The 21568-nt window shown below is 38.0% G+C and overlaps 2 protein-coding genes across 2 annotated transcripts in view; one reads left to right on the top strand and one right to left on the bottom strand.

Moving 5' to 3' along the window:
• Positions 1-1689: 1689 nt before the first annotated feature.
• Positions 1690-21568, bottom strand: part of LOC143346807 (RING-box protein 2-like) — a 48357-nt gene continuing 28478 nt past the window's right edge. Inside the window, exon 2 of the mRNA XM_076775298.1 lies at positions 1690-3095. Coding sequence (XP_076631413.1) covers positions 2911-3095 — 185 coding nt within the window. The 3' untranslated portion in view covers positions 1690-2910. The remainder of the gene's footprint in view (positions 3096-21568) is intronic.
• Positions 15726-21568, top strand: part of Tret1 (trehalose transporter 1) — a 33183-nt gene continuing 27340 nt past the window's right edge. The window contains exon 1 of the mRNA XM_076775295.1: positions 15726-16680. Within this exon, the coding sequence (XP_076631410.1) occupies positions 16609-16680 (72 nt within the window). The 5' untranslated portion in view covers positions 15726-16608. The remainder of the gene's footprint in view (positions 16681-21568) is intronic.

Here is a 21568-nt window from a genome sequence, read left to right as displayed (position 1 = left end):
TTGATTGTAATATTGCCGCGATCGCGCGAATATCGCGGATACATAATCGATCGATTTATTGAAAACACGTTGACATTAACAACGATATAAAATAATGTTGATACAGCGTGGCTGGCAAGCCTATCGTAGATGAACGTTAAAATACATACGCGTAAAAGCAGCCGCGGCAAAGTCCGAAAAGGAGGAAGAAGGAAGACTGCCGGCGAGAGGTGGTGCGAGGGGAGAGGAGAGTAGATAGAATGGTCGATGGTAGGGCGAGGAATGTTACATAGGGGCCCGAAAAGAGAGGGGGTAGAAGCAACTGGCGAGGTCGTAAATACACAAGGCGCTGTTTGCCCTTCTACGATCCGATTGGTCGAGCCCCCGGTCGAGCCTCCGCGTTCGTGACGACACGTAACGTCAGGCACGAGGAAAGCAGACAGGCAGGGGGAAGAAAAGCAAAAAGACGAAACGAGACTGACGAGACCGGGAATGGTGGGCACGGCGGGATGAGAGAGGAGAAGAAAGGAGCGACCTTCGAGCGTTCGGATAGCGATTACGTTCGCCCGTCGCGTGTCGCGTCTCAACCCAACGTAGATCGCTCCGAAATCGAACCGAATCATGGACAAAGTGATACGCCATCGATTCGATACGGTTCCCGTGCATATTCGTATCCTTTCGTATTCTTTCGCGCACAAGTCCACGCACGTGATGCAACGATTTCAAAGCATTCGAAACACGAGCCAAGAGCAACCGTTGTCGCGCCGCACGGTCGAATACCGTTTCGGTTAAGGGTACTCGAGCGCGATGCATGGACATTGAACTTTTCCCCCGCCAGTATTTACCGGCAACTAGATTTTTATCAATTACGTAAGCCATTCCGTAGCAATAATTCCGATATCGATCGGACGTCGCTCAATCATGCAATGACGCGAAACTACAGTGGTCTCGCGTTCGATGATTGTCCATTACACTTACTCGCTTATTCGCTGTAAAATCCACTAAATGCAAGTAAAAGGCGTTTTATGTAATCAATGTAGAAATATTCCTTACTTATTCTTACAAAATATCATTAGGAAATCGAAGGATTTGCGGAATAATAATGGAGGAAATACCATATGTGTGCTATCTTTAATCTTTTAGTAGTGCACATATGTTAGACTATGACCTCAGAATGTCCGGATTATGTCCAACCAAGTGGACCATCTTCAACTTCTTTTTGTCGCTGAATATATATTACTTGTTTCCAATATACAGGGTGTTCGGCCACCCCTGGGAAAAATTTTAATGGGGGATTCTAGAGGCCAAAATAAGATGAAAATCAAGAACGTCAATTTCTTGACAGAGACCTCGTTAAAAAGTTATTAACAATTAAATTTAAAAATTTCAAATCGTTCTGGAAAAATTATTTTCGGTTGCGGGGATCAATTACAATCATTTTTGGTGAATAGACATACCCCCGAAATCCTACCCACTTTCGAGAAAAAAAATCGGGTAGGTGTTGAAATTTTTCGGCGAAAAAAAAATTTTCCAAATCGTTCTAAAAAAATTATTTTCGGTTGCGGGGGTCAATTACAATAATTTTTGGTCATTACACATACTCCCGAAATCCTACTCAGTTTCGAGAAAAAAATTCAGTACAGGTGAAACTTTAAACGTTAATAACTTTTTAACGAATGGACGCGATTAAAGCGATAGGCTTAAGGGGAATTTTTATTGGGAATGTTAAAAATTGATATTTTTTTTTCTATTGAATATTTCGAAATTATGCGTTTTACTACATTGTTTAATCGGTCACGATTGAACTCGTATCTTAAATATTTATTACTACACATTAAAAATTCAGGCGGTACGTTAAAAAATCAGTAAGTATGTGTATAAAATTTCCGTTAATAAAATTCCAATGATAACGTGTTAAATCGCCTCCCAAATCGAAATTTCCGGTCCAGTAAGCAGCTTTTAAATCGAAATTTTAAAATGGTACATGATTTAATATTACTCAACATGTGAACCTGATCGAACACACTTTGGGACAAAATGTTAGGATCTTTTATATTATATATTTGTCCATTTAGTAAAATTGAAAATAGTATGTTACCTAAGCGGGAGTGTACACTAAATGTGAACTACAAAAAAGCTTAAATTGCTCGGACAAAATGATAGGATACTTTAAATGCTTTTGCTCGTTTCAATACGAATTGAAGTATATAATTACATAAGGACTCAACGGTGTTCCAATAATGAACAGTTTTTAGAAAAAATGTATCGTTATCGTTATTAGCGCTGTTATTTTGAATAGAGTTTGCTATCTATGAATTCATGGCTGGCGAAAAATGCGCGGTAGAAAGAAATGGTTGTCTATTTTCGCATTCATGCCGAAAGAATTATATAAAACAATTCTAAAATCTATAATTACTATGATTATTTTGCAAAACTTTTTATGAGATATAATTTCTTATGTACCGTCCTATCATTTTGTGATATGTTGCAATAAATTGTTTCCTTTCAAAGAATTATGTTTATCATTCTGTACCAAACAAGACTGGGTAAAGAAACCGTGAAGCTGCCATTGTTAATAGAATCTGGTAGGTTAATTACTTCCGATGTTCCATAACTTTGTTTTAGAATATAGGTCGGAATAAAAAACGGTAACTTTTCGACTAAATTTTCCTTTTAATGATAATGTTGAAACTTTTGCAATTCGTTCGCGCTGGTAAGTTTCATGCGAAGTCTTCGTGTAAGAAATCGGTAGCCGAGCAGTCGTCGGCGATCGATCGCGATAAATGAAGCGATTGTTCGACCGCAACGAAAATTCCAAGAATTTCGAGTGCCTGGAAGCAAAGACGAGGTCGAGGATAAGAAAGAATCGTTTGAAGAGAATTGGTGCAGAGGACGGGGAAAAGTGTTTAGCGTTTCGCCTCCATGGTTCGGTTATTTTCCCATTCGTTGAATGGACCACTCTTGTTGACACAGTGGGCAACGATTGTTCTGCTTCACCCAAAGGGACATGCAACAGTAGTGAAACGAATGGTTGCACTCTCCCCAGACGACCACGCAGTCTTGCTGTCGGCCATAGAAGTCGTTCTTGCTCTCAGCTTGGCACCGAAGACAAGCGTCTGAAAATTCAAAAGCGATCAAACGACGAAGGATAAAGTCATACTTTGCTTATCGTTAACTATACACGCTGTTGTAAACTAGAAATTTGTTAAAATTGATATAAACCCTTTTTCTGTAGATCCTCCAATTGTAATTGTAATTTTAGTCAGTAACGATTAACGATTACAAGGTGTAGTATGCAATTGCAGTTACAGTAACTGATTACATAATCAAATATGGTACCTAGTTGGTCATAGGAAGTTCCCCTAGCGAGTAATGGGGACAGATAGAGAGATAATTCGAGATAAACGGTTGCTCGTGCGTCGATGGTTGTTCGTTGAAGTTTTTAAACGAATGTTCACGTTCGATCTTTGTTGGGGGAACAATTGTAAATATATACAAACGCAATCGTGGCGCGTAAACGTGCCTTCTCGATGGAAACGAGACCGTTATCGCGCCAATGCGCCAATCACATGGTGGTCTCTCAATAATTTTGGTTCGTGTGACGCACGTCTCGATGATTTTAGATAGAAAAAAAAAAATACTCGAACCGAGGATTTCGAGCTATCTATTCGTCGCTCACATTCCGAGATAAAAAGTTGATCTACCCGCCACTGATGACGGTCAGGGCTGCGACAAGGCAGGGGCTATATTATGAAGGAGGTCTTTTACAAATTCGATTAAAGAAATAAATTTTTTTGCACATTTTTTGTGAGAAAGCAATAAAACCTTTTCAGCAGGTGTTCCGCTCGCGTTTTCATTCAACTTTCGAGAGCACACACAGACTGTTTAAATACAAAATAAAAACTGTAGAAATTATTTAACAATAAGTTTAGACCATCTTAGAAAACTAGAGTTTTTGGAAATTTCAAGTTCTTCAGGAGACATGTCTTCATTGATATTAAGATGTGATTTCATTTTTTCTTTACACTCGATAAACAAAGAAATCTTTTTTTTTTAAAATGTGGTCATAATTTATCGAAATGAAGAATAAAAAAGAAACGAGCCATTTGATTTTATGGTAAAAGTAAACAAACTCGCACTGTTGCTGACAAATTAAAACATTAAACCAGCTGTCAAGCTGTCAGATAACTGGACGCGATGGATTATGGAGACTAGTCTCAATCGTGTCTTCGACAAGAGGAATGTGGACAGTGTTGAGTAATGTTTGCTTTATCTAAAGCCTAGCGAAAATTGTCTAAAACGTCTGATACAGCACTAGAAATTCCTGCCAGCAAGAAGACTTAAGTTCTTACTTTAATATTGCATGGAAATTTTCGACAACTTGCTATACTTGTACAGCAGCAATAATGAATTAAAAATGTGGTAATAGAAATGGTATCATTTACTGAGAACTGATAAGAAAGGGATGCTTTACAGCAATATTAATTAAGCTCGTGTCGATATCGTTCATAACGCAATTACGTCTTTAGTGACAATAGTTATCGAACCATATACATGCTTTTTTAATTTCTGTATTTATTTACTTTGATTTGTATCCAGTCACGCATGAAACTTTCCATGGAGCAATCTTCCACCGTGCACAGCGTGAACGCTAGTAACCTACTTTAATATCTTCATTTTCTTGCTAAATTATTGCACAAACTTGAAAAGCAATTGTTTGAAAACGTGTATTTATCTCTGTCGGATTACTGGAGTCGACGTGTATGCAACATTTTCAATTGTTAAAATTATTTTGTCGACGACGAATCGCGGACGATGCATGGGTCTGACTAAGCAGCTGTGTCGGCAGAAAAAATTATAGTAAGCTGTTTTGTTTGTACATTTTTATCTTTATAAAAGGTATTCACATATCAGATCGTCTCTCATAATGAAAAACTCAACCGTTCAGTTTCCTAATTTTACGTTTATTTTTTATTTACTACGTTTCTTTCTTCCCCAGGCGATTCCTGAACATTTGGAGATCCTGACCGCCACGATCACTAGTCACGGTCCTGTCTGCGATCATCCCCCGACCCTACTGGCGAAAAATCGCACGATGGAAACAAACGGCAGTTCATTTTTCAAACGCGTCAATGTATCGCTTTGGACCGAGATACCAAGTTACTTCTGTTATAGTTTAATCTTTCGATCTTAGAATCGAATGAGTTCGTTCTATAAGACAAGCATTGCTGCCTACTTTCTTATCGCTTTCCCCAAGAGTCTGCTACTGAAATAAAAAGTACCAACTATTGCAACTTTCGTTTTTTAACGCGTCGCCTGTTGGACGAATACTAGGTCCAAATTGAAGCTCTTTGTAATCTCGTCTATTCAGATTTATTTTCTTCCACATCTCGTAACTGTTTCAAGAATTTAAATCGAAATTTGTAAGTTCTGCGAACCCTGTTCGAAGGTGTCTACATCGGTGTGTCTCCCTTATTCCGCGTTTGCTCAAATGGAAAGTAACGAACGTCGTTGGAATATTCAAGAAGAACGCTGGATGAGGGACAAGTGCCGAAACAAATGCTGCGAACTGATCGACGGTAAACAAATCGATGGAGAATATCAATTGGCAGTTTGGGTTAAATTGACGTCGTTGTTTTCGATGACGACGATTCCCGAGGGTTGTTTCTCGTTGACCCCGACCAGGGGATCATCCTTGGCCCGGGTAAACGTGTTGGTCGTGCCCCCAAGGCTTATTAATCGAATAGGGCATCGGGCCAATTATCTTTGAGAAACGAGTCGACGCCGCGGCGCGCTACTTTCTACGCACTCGCATCGAACATCAGATCGACTGTTCTAGAACATTCCATTGCTCTCGTTTCTTCTCATTCTCACCCGTAATGACAATGGCAACCATATTATTTTCGAACGCGATAGTGGATCTTTTATTCTCGGGCCTGGTTTTTGTACTGCTTCAGACTTTGTAAACACGCGTATCTACCCCATCCTCGGTGGTTGTTTTTCTGTTAACACTATCACTGTACTTGTATCAAACCTGAACGCAATTTTCCATTGACGTTGTGAAAAATCACGTCCCATTTGCAATCGAACTCGACGAATACCGAAGTTCAACTGATCTGAAATGCTAGGGATCCTTCATCTTTGATAACGCTGGTCTAAATACAACAGGACACAAGTACAGAAGAAGAAAATAAAAAAGAAGTATGGGAGTTTTACATCGCGGTATTAGGTCATCCTGGAAGTTTCCGTGGTTTTCGTGGTATCTGAGTTTCATGACGCAGCATATTTTTATTGTTATACAGACTTGATTGGGCGCGTTCGTCCGCGTACTGACGTAAGCAATATAACGCGCAACATGGCAACTGAAGTTTAATTGGCATCGAAATCGTGCTTCCTACGAACAATATCAGCGAAAAAGATATCCAAATCACTTCCCCCCTTCAAATTTCGCATATTTGTAGATCTATGTAGTCGGCATAAATTTTTCCTTAGACGCAGGTATCTTATCGGTCGTTTAATTTCCTGAAATTAACAGAAACGTTGGAATTCTTTTGAGTATACAAAGTCACGAATGGCTGCGAAGCGGTTAAACTCGAATCGGAAATGACCGTTCAAAATTGACCGATAATTTTCCAGAGAATATGATTTATCGACGAGACTGAAATTAGAAATAGATCCACCGTGTACGCGAACGATTGATTGCGCTCAGTTCCAGCTGGGGGGAATAATTTATCAAACGTATCGCGATAACGAGTTTCGGTTTTATGGTCAGGGTCCACGGTATCGCGTTAAGGATGATGAAATTGCAATAGCGTCTAGTTCATCGACTGAGCGACCAAACGATCTACATATCAATCACTTCGATCCTCTGAACTCCTCGGGCACGTTCATGATGAACGTACGATATGCGTTCCGTCGATAGTTTTCCTCGATCTCCGACATCGATCGACGAGACTAATGATTACGTTTGCCTGGGGATTTTTCCAGGATTGGGAATACCCGAAAATTGTCTTCCTTTTGCTTCTCAGAATCCTAGAATCCTGTTTCAAACTGCAATGTTTCTAAATACGAAATACGAACGAACATCTTCGGAACAAAATTAACCCCTTAACGTTCATGCCCGAGTCTGACTGCTTTGAAAAACGATATTTGTTTAATCCAACGGTTTAAGGGATGATAATATTTGTTTTCTTTCAAATTATACGTTAGATACAACATTGTAATTAACAAAAACTGCATTTTTAGGAACAAATCCAATAAAGAAAACTGATCATTCTTGGTTAACCCGAAAAATATGAGCGTTAAGGGGTTAAGCGACTCTACATTAGGGATTAAAAAGAAAATCAAATATGTTTTGGTTGTAAATAACAATTCAATAAAATTCGCTGTATCTTGTATCCTTTCAAATCAAGATCGATCGCGGAGTGTTTTTGAAATAGCTTATTAAATAACTGTTTATCTGTCTGTCGCTTCAACGAGTTCTATATTTAGAGACAAACAATCTCCATTATTTTGATGGTTTTACGCAAAATAACACATTTGTCTACATATTTAAGCCTAGAATTATTCTTCCTCGTAGATATTTCTACCCTCAAGTTGAAAGTATAATGTTCTGAAACAACTTTCTTCTGAATATTCAAACTCGGGAATAAAAGATCAAGGTAGCCTACAGTGTCTGAGGAAAGTATGGTTGCCTAACTAACAAATTTTCTTCGGAAATCAAAAATTTGTTTAAAAAACGTTTGGGATCTTTGAAACGGAACGATCGAGTAGAATTATTACGCGTGCTGTTTGTCGATGTTCGATTACTATGCGAGTAATTTCGAAGCAACGATCGCTAAGAACATTCGAGAGCCGGGTCGATTCACTGTCGGGCGATCGTTCTCGCTCGTCTTCGCGATAGAATACCGTTTACATACTATACATATATTGTTGCTGTCATGGGTATAACGACGGTCGCGACGCTTGGTCAGCGTTAGCGTATGTACGCTGTTAGATTAAGCACAATTGTGCACGGGCACGCATTTGCATTCGAAGCGATTTGGACCGCGTCGTCTGTACGTAGGCGTCTCAGCGAGTCTTTAATTTCATCCTTTCGCGTGGCCACACCTCGTGTAAACGTCCCGACAACCGTCAGTGACCCATTACCGGGAGTATTCTGCTCTAAAACTTAAAAAAAATCAATTTACAAAAGTTTAAAATCTATATTACATCTGCCTGCAACCCCTGTTCATTTTACTCGATAAAAATGCTATTGTTAAATTGCAATTTTGGATTTACCTAATAGCATAGACATGTGCACGTTCGTGTATGGCTGACACTTAAAAATTGACGTTGAAAAATGAAAATGCAATTCAAGCAACAAAGACACGATTATGTAAATAGAAAGCAATGGAAAAGTACTAAAGGAACAGCGACATCTTTGCTATACGACTTATATCTACTTTAGAAAATGAATTGTTAAAGATATTTATTTGTTAAATTATAAATTATAAACTTCTAACTAAAATAACGTTTGCAAATCGTAAGCAACGAATACCTGGATAAGCGGAACTTTGGTAGAAAATGGCGGAGTCAATGTATTGTGCAAAGTTGGAAAGGCGACGTGCAGAAGGAATATGGTTACCGGATTGGTCACACGTCACGCGCACACACTTTTGATCGTCGTTTGATTTAGTGGCCGCGGTCACGTGTACTAAACCCAACTCTACTTCTGTGCCAGAGCGTGCCGTCACGGTTGTAAGAGTGGGGATAGGTTGGCGCATGCGCGGTACCCCTCCTTGCCTCTGTGCCGTCCAGCTAATCATCTTTCAAACTTTGTACAATACGCATGACCGTCATTTATCAAAGCTTTATCATGTTAACACATTAAACACCATGTTGGACCCTACGAAATAATACTTTACAATCCACATAATACTAAAAACTATGCTTAAATTTTTTTGATCGATTTTATCGAAACATTTTAAGATTAAATACCTAACAGATTAATTCGTTTCGAAACTTTTTACATACGCCGAGTCGTATAAACGCGATGTATTTTCAATATACACTTTTAATTGAAAAACATAACTACAGCTAAATGAAGTCATGTGTATTACTTTATGTAAATTAAAAATCACAAAAAGAAAATTTTATTCAACATGGAAATGTATGCACACATGTGAAATTATGCATATGGTCATAAGTGGGGGCATAGATGCGTTTTTGCGATTTCGCAAAACTTGAACACTCGCTATATTGAAAAACACTGAACATAATCAGTCGGCGCAGAAATACATCGAGCGAAAGTTAAAAAAGATGCCTTTCAAATATTTGCTTTAAAAGAAGTAAGAAATTTAATCGGATTCGATAATTATTAATATATTGTTTATGTTACATTTCTCACGCATTCTTTCGTGAACAGTAATCCGTCTGTCACAAACAGAACTATATTTGTAATAATTACGTTTAACGTAACTGCTTCTACTATCTGCTTGATTACTATCGAGGATAAATAAAATGTATTAAATAGATCGACTGAATATTCTGAATAATGTATTATTTATACGTCAGATTGAACTATAGTTCATACTTAAATTTTTTATACGGTCATAAAATACAAGCATCGCTGTCGCATGTATGTGACATTGGTCTCTCGCGAGAATCAAAATTGTTCGAAAAGAAACGCTGAAATTACGAGTGTTCTCTGATCATTCAACCCCCTTGGGGGTTCAACCAATCAAAGATTCTTGACAAATAAATTTAAATATCTTTTTTAGTTGAAGTAAACAATGTCGATAGATCATAATTGTGACTCTGCAATTTATCGTTGCCTATAAACTACGGGAAGTAATGAAATTTTCTGTTAAACGAATATTTATGCTTCAGAAAGTTTCAATTGTCTAGAAACATTGATAGTTGCTCCATTTAAATCGATTTCTAGAAAATCGAGCATCCCCAATGCGAGGTACATACAAGCGATTTCGTCTCGTTTCGTTTAGGTGTGCTCTATTGCATTATTTGGAGCGGAATTTTATGGAAGTTGGCAGGTAGTTTTCCTTTGACGTTGCTAACGATTCGTTCAATCGATTGACCGTTATAGATCATTGAGTTAACCGTGTTGTGCGATGTAATGATGGGCGACAATTGTCGAGGAACTCTGACCGTTCGAGAAACGAACAGAGACCATTGGAATAAAATCGTCGACATTGTCGTGGACGTTCATCTTTCGAAACGGATTATTTATCTTTCGCCCGTTAATGGAGATTTTTATCCAAATAAGAGTTATGCTGTACTTCTGGTATCAGAACTCGAATGATGTAAAAAGAAAATTAGAAACAGTGTTTTAGTCGAACCTTGTATCTTGTGTATAATACTATTTTACATATTTATCTCATATGTACACCTTTACATATCTATGCAGTAAAACAATTACATAAAATAAATAAACGTAAACTGACGCGATAAGGTCTCTTTCGGTTTATTTCGCCACCTATAAGGAGGGAAATTATTCTAATCAATAACAATTACAAAATAATATGTTTACAGGAAAACACGTTTCAAGATACCTTATATCGCGTTTTGATTGTTGAAAACCAAACTTTGTCATAATATATGTTAATATATCTTACATCGTGTAACATAGATAGGAAAAAGTTTACATTTGTTTTGAATATTTTATTATAGTAGTATATCATTTAAATTTTTCTTTTTTCCAGTGTCAAATCCATCCATTTAAAAATCTTTTTATTTTTGTTTAGGATTAATTTATCTTTCCCGAAATGATGAGTATTATGAACTAATTTTGTATCTACTTATTTTCATCTTAATTAACGTTTATAATATTAATGTTATTATTTACAGTCATTAAAATCTTTCGTTGATGTTTTATAAAGTACTTCTCTTTCTCTGTTCTCTTTTGAACTTGGTTTGATAGAAATTAGGTAAAAGTATACTGACTTATAGCTGCCAGTGTTACACCGTGGTGACAATATTCCTCCAGTTTACGGTGCGTATGTATGTATGACTGTTAATACGATTGCGGCTGAATGGATTTCAATGAATATTTCATAACATGTGGTACCTATTTTAGTGGTAAATAGGGGACACAAAAGCAATGTAAAAACTCCACATAGATATATGCCCTGTATGACCTTATTTCCGAGTTATAGTCACTCTGTGCTTTGGTAAATGTATAACTGGTTACGTTTGTAAGAAGTGCCCGAAATGGCCGTCTTCGATCTGAATGCAAACCTCCAGCCATTGTGTCATACAATGGACGACCAAATTATTAATTACACGTATTAAAAATACAGTTTAAAATTGATATAACTACCTGTTTACGATTATGCCAGTAAAGCCCATAGAAATGCAGTTATGTGAAAGGTAAATGTAATTTTTAACGACGTGTAAACATTGCGTATTAGAAAATCAATGTTTACGTCCGATGTCGACTGAAATGGCGTTTTGCGCGTCGACATAAAGTTCAAGATCGCGTTGCAAAAACGCGAATGAGCATCGATCGCGGACTCGTCCAGGTAGCCAGAAGCTTTTATGCGAATTTCGGGTAGAGACCTCCTATCGAATTATTTGTTCATTCAATATCCACACACTTCGATGGCACAAACATAACTTTTTAATAGTACAATTTTTAGAGTTTCAAGTTAAAATTTTGTAAGGTGTCTTTTGAAATAGTTTTAAGGTATAGAAATTAATAGAATTTCTAAAATGCTATCAATTATGCAAATATTTGTTTCCGTCGTAATGTATTTAACCATTCGATGGGCACGCCTTTTAGAATAACATGACGGGGTGCGCCTGTTATGTGAAATGACATGATGGGGGGCACGTATGGTACTCCATCATATGGACGAGACATTATCATCATGAATTTTCAATTTAGTTGTTAAATAAATATATAATATTTATACGAACGTACAAATCACACATTAAAGAATTTAAAAATACGGTAAATATTTGCACAAAAATGTGCAATTTTTTGTTCATTTGTAGGCGTTGAGGAATCATGTTAACAGTGGTCTTCAAACAAGAAGTAAGATAACATGTTATTGTAGTCTTACAATGTTTTCTACATACGAAACGTGTACATGATATGCATTTTAGTGTAGTCGTGATATTAATGCATAATTTACATCACCGACGTTTGAATGTCGATGGGTGATTACTAATTATTTTGCAACAGTCTTGTTTTGTATCATTATCTACGTCGCAATAATCGATTTCCTCTATTTCCATTCGTTCAACGCCTTATCCTCCCGCGCATTGTTGTTCAGATCATCTGGGAAATCTCGTTTTTCGAAATGCATTATTCTCGTAAAATAAAAACCGAAATAAAAAAAATGGACAGACTAATGTTTCGATGTTCTTGGAACCATTTCCATATGGATTCATTTGCAATTGTCAAGAGACAATACCAAAATGAAATTTTAATAGGAATATCGCATGTCATGAAAGAATAACGTTTCTCAGTCGTATCGTTACTCTACTACTATATTCTATTATCTCCCGCGACCTTCAATGACCTTATATTACAGTTTGTTAAAATCCTCTAAATAGTCAAAGGAAAAGTTGCAAAAAAAATTAAGAGTTGATTTAAAAAGCCTGTCGCATTTAATACACTTGCTTGTAAAATAATTTCTAAAGACTTTTGTATTAAAAATCTCAATTGTTTACAAAACATGCCCATTGAAATATTCTATTTTTTTTCACCCCTCAAAACACCAAAATCTTCAGTAGGAAAAGTATAAGATGAGATTCCACGTCGTGTCGATTTTCTAATTACTGGCGCAAGTGAGGATGTCGCATTTGTCGCATAGTCGAGCAAAGAAGATCGATTTGCAATGACAAAAATAAGGATAAAAAAAAGGGAAGCTTCTATTGAGATGATAAAAACGCAGGTGACGCAAAAGAAACCGGTTATTTCAGATGATTTTTTTTTCTCTCGTCGCAAGAGCGTACATTAAACATTTGTCCATTGGCATTACGATCTATGCGAATCTGAGGATACCTGTGGAGGGAGTCGCAGAAGCACGAGAAGACGGAAGAAATTAGACGCTTTTGCGACGTACCAAAACTGGCAGAGGTATAAAAATCTATCTTTTCTATATAAATAAAACCGTAACTTGTAATCGTAATATTTTTAGACAATTTCGACTTGACCGCATAATTTATAAGGTACCTAAACCAAACGATATATTTTTAGAATTTCGGTCTGATTGTGCACTCGGGTTAACTCAAAATCTACTAAACCGATTATGATTAAATCATCAGTATTCTGTTTTACACCTGCATTTATCATTGCATCATTAGACGATTACAAATAAGCCACAGTTGCGTCTGGCCATCAAGGAATAATTGTAGTAAGTTTTTAATTTAATACATTTTTAAGAGAAGTAAATTCTTGTCCGTTATTCGTCAGCAACGTCCAGTTTATTCTTTATCGCGTGTAGGTTACCGAAATAAAGTTTGATTTCGACGAATCTTTGTTGGAACGTTACTTTAATAATAATCTATTCGATAACGTCCAATTCTGCGTGCAGCGATCCCAGTGGCTGAGGACGTCAATTGATAAATGCGATCGTTACGCCTCCTGGCGTCGATTAATTGTTGCGAATAATTTACGAATTCCAATATATTAAAAACTCGTGCCCAACGGTTGATGTTGGAAGAGCAACCGGGTAGAAGAGCTCGTCGCAGCGCGTACGAAATTTTTTCTTTCGTTTAATCAGAACCTCAACGCAGAAGAAAATTGAACGCAGACGAGAAAGCGCGGCGCAGAAAGGCGCATATGTGTGGATAGGTTCAGAAGCAACTAAATACGGTCACGACCAAAGGAGGTCGAACGACTGGAACCTTCCGTGAGAAGCCCAAAGGATACTCTGGCGTCGAAGCCTCACTGACGACTATAACACTACGGAAAATGACGTCTCTCAATCTTTCGACATCCAGATTTACTTTTCGACCCGTCAATCTCTTTCCAACCGTCTATTTCCGAAAAAAACATCGTGATCACATTATATCTCCGATCCTTTCGCTGAATTCCACATAGTTTCAGAGATATGGTACAAAAACTGACAGTATGTACGTTTATCAACATTTTTTATGTTCTTTTTTAATTTGAAACAAGTAGAGTTGAACAAAAAGAATACACAGACAAACGGGAAAAAAGCAAATAATTGTGAAGATAAGACTAGCGACGTTTGTTTGTTTCGAGGAAGATTGTTGGATCAATAATCAGGCTTATGAACGGCTAGAATGCGAATAATAGGGGAGAGTTGCCTAATGAGCGTCGGCCATCTAAATCGTGCTCTTTCGATTTCTTTACCATTACTGGATAAAAACAAAACTTTGTGGTCAACGTAGAAAAATATTTGAATTTTAATTTTACAGATTTATGTGCTTTATAAAAATGTAACAATGCAGTTTTATCCTGCATTATTACGTTTTTATAAATATGTATAGTGTTTTTGTATTCAAGGTTAAGTTAGTAACTCACCTTTTTTAATTCTACACATTTGTTTTCAATTTATTCTTTTAAAAATGTACTATTATTATTACAGAATATTTAATATTTCTTTTCTGCAAGACTGGCTACATTAATTCGTTCCCTCTTTAAGAGAAAGTCACTAGGGTTCGGGTTAGGTTTGGGTCAAAACCTATAAGAGAAAGACGCTAGTGACTTTCCCTTAAAGAGGAAATGAATTAATGTAGAAATTTGATTAATGGGAACCGGGACTAAAAATTCCTGCAATAATCAAAGTAACGAATCTAACGACTAGTATACTTATGCAGTCTATCCCTACTATGACTCATCACCTTATTTGTTGAATAAGAACCATCCCCTTCACTTGAAATCAAATTTCAAAAGAGATTACGTGAAAATTTTCTCTATCTTCTCTAAACAAGATAAGATTAAATGAAATATTATTCTATGCATATTTAAGCTAAATTAATAATGTTTGTCATAAGTGTTTCAGTTAATATATTCATGAAAATATTGTTTAGTTTAAATAATTATAATCTTCAATGAAAATGGTATTAAAAGGACGCGTCGTGAAATATTATTTACTATTATTTTGATTAATTTTTAATAACATTGTAAAGTTAACTACAAAATATTCACTCTCAATATTCCCTTGTTGAATAAATTAAGAATATTAAAAAAAATTGTCTTAGGCATTACTTTTAACAAAGCTACTATTTAAAATATAAATTAATGAAGTAGTTTCATCATTTGAAATACCCATTGAAAACTGAAAACAATTATTCCAAATAGTTATTTATTTTCATTTTAAATAAAATTTGTCTTGTCTGTTAAAGTCTTTTAAATAAAATTTGGTTAAAATGAACGTTACAAAAAGGTTCTGTCTATAAATTTTAGACACAGAAATTTGTTTTTTTTGGGGGAGAGGGAGGAAGAGGCGCATTCGAACAAGTTTGAAAACTACCAACTCCGCACAAAATAGAAATTCCACGAGACGCAATAACTCTTTCTTATGTATTAATTTGCGCGGGAACTATCTACCCAATCTGTGATAAATTTGTGTGAGAAGCCGCGACGCACATGTACGCAACGCAACGTTATGCGTCGCGGAGCAGGAGGGGAAGGGCGTATGAAGCAATGTAGGTGAGGGGGTGAAGAGGTGCGGGGTCATCAGGTGTGCCCCCACCAGTGGCGCGCGCCCCAGGAGAGGAGGCGGCGCCTACGACCGCACAGGCCTCTATATAAAAGAGACAAACCCCCCGATCTGATTAGCAAAGTTCCAAAACATACGTAAAAGCACATTTCATTCATATTTTGAACGATTAAAACGCACACGGCGCCACAACGACCACACAGTACTAACGAAAGTTCAAAAGCTGGCCACGATATATAGCGGTTTAGAAGACGGATCGAAGATCGACACTGATAAACCGGCGACAAGAGAAGAAATATCTAATTATAGCTACGCGAAGCGACCCAGACGTTGTGGAAGCAATTCAAATCGATCGGGTTACGGTTCGAGGATAGCGAGAAACGACTATTGACGCGCGGGAGAGGCACGTATCACAGGAGTAACAGGTGTACGCAGAAACATCGGTGAACGAAAACGAAGTAAGCAGCCGGCGTAGCAGGGCGGCAGGCAACAGGACACGTATACCACAAGCACAGTTCAATTCACAGTAACGATACAGGGTAGCGGTGGTGCCTTTGATACTGTTGGCAGCGGTAGTGGATCGAGGTTCCATACAAAACACGTTCGATTCGTCCATGCGGCCACAATAGCGTTCACCTTTGAGTCGTTCTCTGTACAAGGGTGGCGTTTGTATGTCGAAATCAGAGCAAAGGAGAAGATATCGACACGTGCTAATATAAGAAACTACTAACATCGAAAACCACTCGATTGTCTCACGCACGACGAAGCCACGCGAACGAGAGGAAAGCTGGGAAATAATCAACAACGGCCGATCACGTGTCACAATAAGAAAACCCCGGGGAATAAAGGAAAGGGTAGAGAAGACCAGAGGGCGGCGGTATCGACGACTCTGCGGCGAACGCTGGAGGACGCAGACTTGTGGCGGTTCACGACGCGATCTGCCGGCGACGAAACAGTTGACACCACGCACGTTTCGGGTGTGCCTTTCGAGATGTCCAATTCCCAGAGAAGACAGATGATGCAGCCATGGCCTCTGTGCCTAGTGCACATATCGAAAACGAAGGTAAGACACCACGATGTGCTATCTTTAACGTAACGTGAATTCGGTCGCTCGCACAATCCTGCAAATCGACCGATAGTTCTCCACCGGCTTGATTTCGCCTCCCCTGCCAGCCCGTTCCAGCGTTACTCCGTTCTCTCTCGACTCGGTCTTTCTTTGTTGCTCCCGTAACTGTTTCCACGATTCCCCACTCTTGGTGTCTTGTCTTTCTCTCCCACCCAAACTTCTGGAAAGTTCCAAGGTACGCGCATACCGTCGTTGCTGTCGCTAGCTGTGCTCGTTGAATCGCGATTCAGAGCTGCAGCCACCGCCGTCGCGTGCATTTCTCAGAATCTTTCGTTTTATTCGCGTTTACACGTGTACACCCGAAAAGACCACGCCGTGATGTCCGTGGATACGATTTTCAGATTTAGTCACTAGAATTTTGTATAATATTCCTATCGTGAAAACACACTTCTTTTACGCCGAGTATCAGGGGCATTCTTTTATGATTTCTTGAAGTATTTATACGCTTTCACGCAACTGCCTTAAATGCTTTTTTTCGTTTCTGCTTAACGTTCTGATGTTTCTTCGAACGATGGTATTTATTTAGTACGTTGGTGGTGTTTGTTCACCTCCTTCGTCTATCTCTGTCTTCGTCTCGCGCCGTGTCCTAGCGGTCTAACTATAGTTATCTCCGACAATTTTCTCCCTCCTTTCTACTTTTCTAACCTCGTGTATTTTGTCACCTTCTATTTTCTCGTCTAGTTCTATCGCCTGCACACCGCCATCCGTCGAAATTTACGCTTTGTTATAACCTCTCTTTTTGTCCTGCTCCGATCCTATTTCCCACTTTGCTACTTTGCCTCTTTGTGCGTTGTTTCGTTACAGAAATTTGTTCCTTCTATATTTAACAGCGGCGTCGCGACTACTGCACGCGTCCATGTTCAATGGAGGTTAACGGGAACGATATATCGTACGGTGCGCGCGATTTCTCGATAGTCGTAGCGCAAACGATAGTCCGTTGCTCGAAAATCGATAGCTCGTTTGTCTCGTAGGATTCACGTTCCATTTTTCGCGCGCAATATTCTCTTTTCCGTGAATGGTACATTTTCTTTCTCGATCAGTGGCGCTTAAATATGCGCGTCTTCGCGTCCCTGTACCTTATCGCATATCAGAGTTACCCAGTAATTCATTACTTCTTTTTAATCGATTTATAATAATCAAGTAATCATCATTCGGATTAATCAGTAATCATAAACTTCATTTGTGATCGGTAATTACGATTTGTAATCATTTAGTAATTTGTGATCATTCGATAAAAGATTTTAGATTTTATTAAAATCAGTAATTATATGTAGTCAAGACCTGGACACTTTTGAGACATTGTTTTAAATAATATATTGTCTTATTTCATAATTACTTTATTCTTTAAATACAATTATATTATTTGGTAAAATAATTTTGGGAATAACGAGTCTTTGAAATAATGACACATTGTTAGAAATAATAGAACTGTGTAAAAAATGTGACGTTCCGAAATTTATTAAGAGATGTAATTGCAAGTTTCTTTGCGTTACTAAAATATATGTAATATGGTTTGAAGAAAGCAAGAAATTAGCGTAATAAATTTATTCATTTGTATTTTTATATCTGTCGTATGCGCAACTTCAAACAGACGATGTACATGTATGGATAATTAATATACAGGGTGTCCAACAGGTTTTTATACAAACATTACAAACATCTATGTTTAAAAAATACGACGAAAATGTATGCTTCGTTCGAAAGTTGCTTATTCGCATATTGCGAAATAAATTTGTATCAAAAGCTTCGCCGGATGAAGGTTTATCAAAATAAATGTAATGACAAAGTAAATTATATACATTAATATAAATAATATATTATATCATACAGAATTTATTCTTGTCAGATGAAATGTTCGAAGTGAGAATTGTACTAAAAACATATATATGTATATGTACTTTTATATCATTTTCATAATCCATTAGTTTTCATTTAATACACAGATTTACTCGTTCGTTCAATAAATATATATTTTCTAAAAAAAAAAAAATGTTGAGTATCATTATTAACGTCCCATTATTATTATTTCGTGATTAATGATTAATGAGTTAATCAGATTTGATGATTACATACATTTTGATCATTTAGTGTTCTTCGCTAATCATTGTTAGAGATTACTCGGTAGTAATCATAATCGTTAATCATTAATCAAATTACATTTTACGCAACTTTGGCTCGCAACACTCCCGGTTCGCCCAGAAATATCGTTCGCCAACGTGAAACGATGCTCTCGCGCATGTTGCCCCAGTAACCGCCCGATTCGAACGAACGTATTCGCGTACTGCGGCCTATTTACCGTTGGATATTGGATCTTCTTCCTTATTTATGTCATTCACAAAGTTTATTTAACCGTCGACGAATCGTTTTGTCGCGTTAAGCGATACTTGCACTTGGTATTCGCGAATGCTAACCGTTTCAGCTTAGACTGGCTGCCATCGCCAAAACACGGATTTCGAAAGACGCGAGAAACATGTATAATGTCGAAGTTTGGATTGTCTTTTAGGATTTGTCGTTCACCAGAATCGTCAGCTGGCGTGTACCGAGTCGAAAGGTGGCATAAATTTTGTAATGCAAGAAAAACAAAAAAAAAAAAAAAATTTCAATAAATGGTACTTTATAAGCGTCATCATCAGTTTCTAAGTATTGTTTTCGGACCTGCTTCGATACCATTCACTTACTCGAACGTTCGATGTATCGATGATCCCACGGGATCTCGTCGTTTGCGATAACTCTTACATCGGTTTAACGTTTTGCTTTTGGTGTTTCATTTATGTTTTCTTATTTCATTGTACATTCCCCGTGTACGTTGTACTCGCGGGAAATACGTATATTTACAATAATTCCATAAATTACATACGAAAAATCTATCGTCGACGATGTTGCAGAACAGAAGCTACGAAGAAAATCCCTCGCTTTGGCGTTCTAAAACAGACTTTCTTAGGGGTACACTATCGCGATCGCGCATACGGTCTTCTCTGTTTCTTATTTTTCTTTTTATCTGCGCCGACACTTATCGCGACAGTTATTAATTCGATGCGCGGGAATGCTTTCTTCGGTCTATTTAGTTCTCGGATAACAGCGTATCGAACAATAAAGCGCGAAGGACGAAGAGCACGGAATCGACTCGACGTACACGCGCGATCGACAAGACGGGGAAGGAAACAATCCCACGAGAATATACGTTAAAAAAATGTAAAGCGAGGTTGCATGAACTTTCGCGGAACGAGATGGCGCGACGTTTCTCGGAGGGGTTCCGACGGCCATGTTCGGTTTTCGGGACCGAGGCTTCTTCATGCCCGACCGTCGTCTACGATGGCGACGCACTGCCGCGAATAGACGAGAAACAAGGGAGAAATGGGGGAGAGAATAGGTAAGACCTCCGCACGCCACGCACACGGGGCTTAAATAGTGCTGATAACGTCGAAATGGAGTCGTATATCGTGGATAATGACAGCTTAGATACCAAAGATTATGAACTATCATCTAGCACTCCCACCCTATATCGCTTTTCGTAGCATAATATATTTCGGCCAGCAAGATGTGGGCACTGCAGTCGACTTATCTCTACGTTAATTGTCACGGACGCAGCTCTAAAATGCTTCCGCAGCCACGAGTATCTACGCCGCTGGTACGTCATTATTCCTCTAAATGTGATTGGAATTCTTTTTTTCTTTGCTCGACGCACCGACGCGATCCATACGGATACTAATTGATCGGTTGGTTGTGTCAGGGTAATCCGAAATATTTCGTTTACTCGACGTTTCGGACCAAGCCGAGGGTCCTCTTCGTGTAGATAGAACGTTTACATAATCGCTAAACATACAAGAAGCGTACATAAGTAAACGGTTGTGCAATAAATTATAAAGTGGTTAAATGCTATGCACGTAGAAGGAGGATAATAGTAGTAAAAGTAAGGGAACAGGGGTTACCAACTTAAACGAGAGGTTTTAAGATGTGTGATTAACGTATTCGCTGTCTGATCTCTCAGCGGTATATCAAATACCGTGACGCTGTGACCCTTATACGGGTCACGGGCTGTGAACGTACTAGCACAATACGAGATTATTTGAAAATATCATACTCGCTCTGTTATTATATATGACTAACGATTCGACCAGTTAAACAAAGGCATTATTGCACATGACAGACGTATTGGTATACAATGAAACTATTTCTTAAAAGTAAGCCTATCGATTACGAAATTTAAACAGTTCTGTGTTTTGATAAAAATTCCGTTCGAATACGTGCGCGTTGAGCAAATATTTGCAAGGATTTTCCTTCCTTATGTGTTAAGTTCGTAGTTGCTGATCGACAACTACGTCGGGTGTGCTGACATAAATGAACGGCACAACATGGAAACGGTTACGAGAACTGAAAGCACGTTAATTAACATCTCAAGACATTTCACGTTACCATTCGACTACGATTATTGTCCCCTCCGATTCTTTCTTATATTCGCGTTAACCGTTTTACAATTTATTTTACAATCATTTACTTATGCGTTTATTATATTTTTGGTAATCATGTAAATTTTGTCTCTTCTGTAACGACCAACTAATTAATTAGTTGCTCATCATTGCTCTGAGCCTAGCACAACTTGGTTATAGTTTCTCCTATTGTTTACGAAGCGCGCACGATCTCTCGGAGCGTCAAAGAGTATGCTGCGACGAGGAAATCCGACCGACCGATGGATAGTTGGATCGATCGAGATCGTGAGATCAACGGAGCAGTAAAGAATTGCACGATCGTGGAAACGGTTCAGCCGGATTTCCTTCGCGCGAGAGTCGCTCTCTCTCCTTCTATATGTCTCTTTCAGATCGATGGT

The sequence above is a fragment of the Colletes latitarsis genome, chromosome 10 (assembly GCF_051014445.1).
Source record: "Colletes latitarsis isolate SP2378_abdomen chromosome 10, iyColLati1, whole genome shotgun sequence".
Classification (NCBI taxonomy): Eukaryota; Metazoa; Arthropoda; class Insecta; order Hymenoptera; family Colletidae; genus Colletes; species Colletes latitarsis.
The sequence above is the reverse complement of the archived record's forward strand: the minus strand, read 5'-3'. Positions and strand labels throughout refer to the sequence as shown.